Genomic DNA, 6,187 nt, shown 5'->3' with positions numbered 1-6,187 from the left:
AACGTAACCTTTCGAAATCGAAACCGACGTATCGGATTATGCGATCGGAGGACAATTCGGACAGCGAAACGAAAAAGGACGGTTACACCCTTATGCCTTTTTTTTCAAAAATTGCACGGACCAGAATTAAACTACCAAATCCATAATAAAAAACTTATGGCCATTATTCGAACATTCGAAAAATGGAAACCACAATTATCTGGAACTAAGTACGAGGTATTAGTTTACACGAACTACAAAAACCTAACCCATTTCACCACTAGCAAAATATTAAACAAACGACAAATTAAATGGTTAAAATTCCTATTAAAATTCCATTTTAAAATTATCTACCGAAAAAGAATAGAAAACGGCAGGGCTAACGCCCTCAACCGGAAACCAGACCACGAAAACACAATACCAAAGGAAACGCGGGTTATTTTTACGATAGACGAAAACGGAAACCTTTTACCAACGCACCGAAACCTAATAATAACAAACACGGTAACTACGCCAGAAAAAATACGGAAAATCCACGGAAACAAAGCCCACGGACACCAAAAAATTTCCAAAACATAAAAACGGCTAAAATAACACTATAATTTCCAAAGAATACGATAAAAAGTACGAAAAACCATCAAGGATTGCAAACTTTGTGCCAAAAACAAATCCGCAAAACATAAACCCTACGGATTATTGCAACCTTTACCAGCCCCCAACAAGGCCTGGCAAACTATTACAATGGACTTTATCGTCAAATTACCACCTTCGGAAAAACCATTTACAAAAACGAAATATAACAGTATATTAGTTATAGTGGACAAACTTATTAAATACGCCTACTTCCTACCATATAAAAAAAGTAATAACGCCGAGGAAATCGCTTACACATTCCTACGAATGATTATTAGCAATTACGGATTTCCAGAAAATATCGTTACGGATAAAAACAAACTTTTTACATTAAAATTTTGGAAATTTCTAATGGAATAATTCGGAATAAATTACAAGCTATTAATAACGTTCCATCCCCAAATAAACGGACAAATAAAACGAGCCAATTAAATATTAAAATAATACCTAAAATGCTATATAAACCACAAGTAAAATAATTGGGTATAATTGTTACCCACAGTACAATTCGCCTATAATAGCTTAAAAAACGAAAATACCAAAACAACCCCATTCTATACCAATTATAAATTTAACCCTACAGCGTATGGAAAACCAAAAACCACGACTACGGCACCGCGAACCGATAAACAAACGAGCGAATTACGACAACTATACGAAAAACTCCAGCAGGAACTAAAATTCGTACGAGAAAGAATAATAAAATACGCCAATTAGCATCGGATAAAGGGACCATCCTTCGAAAAGGGAAATAGCGTCTACTTTATTCGACGCAATATTAAAATACAAAAACCTAACAGCAAACTCGATTTTAAAAAGCTTGGACCTTTTAAAATCAATAAAAAAATCAGCGACACCAACTATAAACTATTATTACCAAACACCATAAAAATTTACCCCACATTTTACGTATTACTACTGGAACCGGCACCACACGGCACCAGTACACAAAAAACGATCGAAATCGACGCAAAACAAACCTACGACGTTAAACGAATATTCGACCACAGACGAAACCACGGCAAAACAAAATACCTTATTAAATAGAAAAACTATAAGCATAAAAAAAACACTTGGGAACCCTTTAACCACCTTCAGGATTACCAGAAACCGCTCCGCCAATACTATTAGGAATTGGATTTGCGAGCAAATTAGCCAAAAAAAAAAGGACGACCTAAGAAAATACCACCTACCATTCCCAAAAATTAAAGACCGACCAAGACTCGAAACCATACCATTAAACGAACCTACAAAGGAATTATTAATATGCAATATAAAGCAGGAAATACCAAAAAACAACTAACCAACGGAATATTGCGCAAAAACATTTATTTTATTTAATAACGAAGGATTTAAAAAACCCATCGGGAAAATCGAATCCCAAACAAAATTGGAATCCGGAAAAAGCGACTCCAGGGACATTTTAAAAAGGACCTCGGCCGATCGCCGACGCTCCTCCTATTTTACCTCCTTACGTTCCACCCGATCCAATTCCTCCAAATCATTAATTCCGCGAAATACAGTTCGCATCATTTTTTCAAACCACAATTTCTTTTATTTCCGCAAACGAAACAGTTTTAATTGCTTTTCCTAAATCTTCTGTTGCTCCGCCAAAATATCCTCCTCCAAAGCCTCGATTTCCGTATCCAGTTTCGAATGCTGCCGACCGATATTGCGCAATTGGGCGTTAAATACCCCCAATACGTCGCAACCAGACCGATTAACACGAAGGCATTTAATATAACGAAAAAAGTCTTGCGGCGAAACAGCGTAACGCACCATACCGCGCGACTTACAATAAAAATAAAAAAGCATATCCACGGAACAAGGAAAAAAAAACGCAAAAAAAACGTGGCGACGTTCCGTCGACGAACGACCAAATTTTAATTTAGCGACGCGACTAAACATAGCGCAAAAAAAAAAAAAATTAACAAAAAAGGAACGAAACCAAAAATAAGGATTAGGGGAATACAGACTATTTAAAGGCCAAAAGAACTTGGCCAAAGGAAAGGAAACCTAATATTACGACCAAATAATTGGGCCGGTACCAAAAAGGCCAAATGGGGTCACACCCCTCCTAACGACACTCGCCCAAAAGAAATACCGACCGGTAAAACAACGATTACCTAAAGGTAAGGCCACGGAATCTCACGTAACCTCACGTAACGGCCAAGGGAATGGATCTCTATAATTTGTAAAATCTCAGTTGAAAATCACAAATTAAACAAATCAAAAGAAATCACACTTGGAACATAGTCTATATAAGTCACGCTCATTACCATGTAAATAGATTCGATTCTAGGATTGCTTAACAGCAATCAAACTCTAGTTAACCTCAATACTTACTTAAAAACGATCATAACTTCACCCCCAGTTATTGAGAACCCCAGTTACCCAATCAGACGCTCAATTGCTTCAACCCACTGTACTTTACCATAAGAACAGGTTACCCCGATACCTTGATCGTAACATCCTTCACCTGTTTTGACTCCACAAATATCCTTCACCATTTATATATTGAATCCGCCTCTATATGTGATTCCCATCCAAAGACAGCAAGTAGTCTAACGGATGAAAATTTGCGACATTCGGGCGCTGGTCGGTATTGATTTTCAAAGCATAGATATTGAGCGCATCGGATATAGCATCTTATAAAAACTCTCCCCTCTCGTCGGCGGCTGATGCAAATAGGGAAATATTGTGATTCATGCTTTTCTTACCCTTGTTAAAATGTTGGCCGCCCGAGCTATTACAGAGCATGTGATGATAGGACTTATATTAGTTCTAAGTGGCACCGTCACCGTAGCAAAGCTTCCGGAGATGTTGTAGTCGCGGATGAATTGATGTGCAGCTAAAACCGTCTTGTTTGATGGGGAGCCGGGATGCCAGTTACCCACAGATTCGTCTGTTCTTTGTTTTGTCCTATCGTGACGTCAAGTTAAATTAAGATCGGCTGAAGTGTTTGTTTGTGGGTCCAAAGTCCAACGTGAGTGGCGTCATTTTCTTTGGCTGATTTATAGGTCTCGGCCCGGGCTATGCAGACATTGGGGTAGATATCTCAAGTTCGGTGCATTACCGTACATCTTGGAATGAGTCGAAAAGGTTCACATGGTCAGCAACTTGCACGAGCAAAATAGTAGATCCTGAAGTGTTGTTGGCGTCACAAGTTCCGTGCGCAATCTTCCTTGGACACGGGAAAGTTGTACCCCGCGATTGATCATTGCGACTGTGTAGAGACTCTGGTAGAACAAACTGTATATAATAAAAGCGGAGCAAGTCTGCAGGGAAAATTGCATTTGCGCTTGATTGGAATTGTGTTTTTGAGGTTGAAAATATGTTTAATATAAGCTCAAGTCGGAGAGGGGGGAAAAAAGGCCAACGTGGTTCATCAGATTTCATCAGCTTAGCCGAGGTCTGAAATTTAGCGGTGGAATGTCCATTTCGCTGGATTTTCTGCTGACGATTAAGTTGGGCATTACCTACCTAAGTAGGAATTTTGATCGTTATCTAATACCTCAACTAATTCTAGACTGGCTTTAGTAGCATACGCTCACGTAGAAGCAAACTTAATTCCCATGCAATCGCTCAATTGTGGCTAGAAATCTCAACTTGTTGCTTGAGGCCTGTCAGCTATCACTTAGGCCAAGAAGCACTAACTAACATCTTTCTCTGTTTCCTAATGGAAATTTTACTGCTTCGCAAACTGCATCTATGTTTGTCACTTAAACTACAAATCCCGAACATTTCACCGTCACATCGTTGAGAAACTCAAAAATTAGTATTCATCTTAATTTCATTTTTATTTTATTTTAGGAGCCAGCATATGTCAATCTTGTCTATTGAATGCAGCCTCAACGTGGAAATCTGGAGAAGCAACGGTCGATGTCCTCTGTAGATAGGATCACATCATCGAAAGTTTTTTCTTTTGCATTTTAAGCTACTTCCTACATAAACCAAGGTTTCAAAATCAACAGACGAACACCGACCGTTGGGATGACTGTGCTGTACACAGACACCATCGGTACTTTATGAATGCCCGTCATCCCGAGAGACCGCAGCAGACAATTCCTGATCCGTCCCATCTATCTTCGGCGGATTGACACGAGCATAGTTTTTTTTTTTCCACAAGGAGATCCGGCCTTCTTATCGTTTATGAGTGATCTTCCTATCTTGACTAGGTATATTCGAGCATGATTCGAAACCATCAAGCGAAGTCGATCTCAAAATTCAACCCATCATGACCATTTTGTACTTTTACCCCCTGTTCAGAACCAGGGCCATAGGCTTCAACATGTTGTAGCCAAGAGCTCCGGCTCCGGCTCGTCCAGGCTAGCAGGTGAGGATGAAAAATTTCTGCCCGACTACGCGTCTGAAAAGAGCGAGTTCTCGGTTTTAGCTGACTTGCCAAGAGAAGATAAACTCGTTTTCGATCTTTCTCGCAAAAGGCACTCGCTTCGAGTTTTTCTTTTCTTTTCAAAGAATTCTGCGCCGTTTTATAAGCATAATAGAGAGCCTGCAAGCACAATCGTAAAGTCATAACTGAACAGCAAGGTATCACAGGCCTTGGATAACCAAACAACAAACAGAAACACCAAAACTCATCGTCATGTTCGGCTTCTCTGGACCCAAGTTCGACCCCGCCAAGGACATCCCCAAGCAGTCCGGCAGGGTCGCCTTCGTCACAGGTGGCAATGGAGGACTCGGGTTGGAGACCGTCGTCCAGCTGGCCAAGGCCGGAATGGAGCGCATCTTCATTGGCGCGCGCAACGAGGAAAAAGCCCTCAAGGCGATCAAGGATGTCTCGAATGAGCTGAACTGCAAAACCACGCTGACGTTTGTGCAAATGGACTTGACCTCTTTCGAAAGCGTCATCCGCGCCGCCGACCAGGTCATATCGCAAACTAACAAGCTTCATCTCCTGATCAACAACGCCGGGGTGGTCGGCTCGGAGCCCGGGCTGACAAAGGACGGCTACGAGACGCAATGGGGTACCAACCACATGGGCCACGCGCTCTTCACCCGCTTGCTGCTCCCGCTCCTGAAGGAGACGTCCGAGGGCGGCAGGGTCGACGTGCGCATAGTCAACGTCTCATCGATATCCGAGTGGATGTGCTGCTGGCACGGCTGCGGCGACATGGAAATCTTCAAAAGCGCCAAGATGAAGTCTCCAATCTGGATCAACAACGACATCTTCTGGGGCTACGGGGCCTCCAAGCTGGCCAACATATTGCACGCGCGCATGCTGGCGCACAAACACCCCAGCATCAAGGCCGTGGCCGTCCACCCGGGCACCGTCAAAACGCCCATCACGGGGAGTTTTACCAAAACCTCGCCCTTCGTTGGGGGTTATATAATGCCCTTCCTCACTGCGATGTTTTTCGTCGAAGTGTCCGAGGGCGCCAAGAATCAGCTCTGGGCCGCCACCAGTGATCAAGCGAACAGCGGCGAGTATTACTCCCCTGTTGGACGCCCGAACATGGGCTCGGGTAAATCAAAGAATATGAAGGAGGCTGAGAGGGTCTGGGATTGGACTGAAAGGGAGTTGGATGCGTATCTGAGCAAGATTGGGCGTTAA

General features: G+C 42.2%; 1 protein-coding gene across 1 annotated transcript; it reads left to right on the top strand.

The window, feature by feature from the left end:
- Window positions 1–5,218: 5,218 nt before the first annotated feature.
- On the top strand, window positions 5,219–6,187 carry PgNI_00058 (uncharacterized protein; the record flags this gene model as incomplete). Its single annotated transcript, XM_031120142.1, has 1 exon — window positions 5,219–6,187. The coding sequence occupies one exon, from the start codon at window positions 5,219–5,221 to the stop codon at window positions 6,185–6,187; it is 969 nt and encodes a 322-aa protein (XP_030987396.1).

This window comes from Pyricularia grisea (genome assembly GCF_004355905.1).
Source record: "Pyricularia grisea strain NI907 chromosome Unknown Pyricularia_grisea_NI907_Scaffold_1, whole genome shotgun sequence".
NCBI lineage: Eukaryota > Fungi > Ascomycota > Sordariomycetes > Magnaporthales > Pyriculariaceae > Pyricularia > Pyricularia grisea.
Note: the sequence above shows the minus strand (reverse complement) of the source record. Positions and strands in the feature narration are given on the sequence as shown.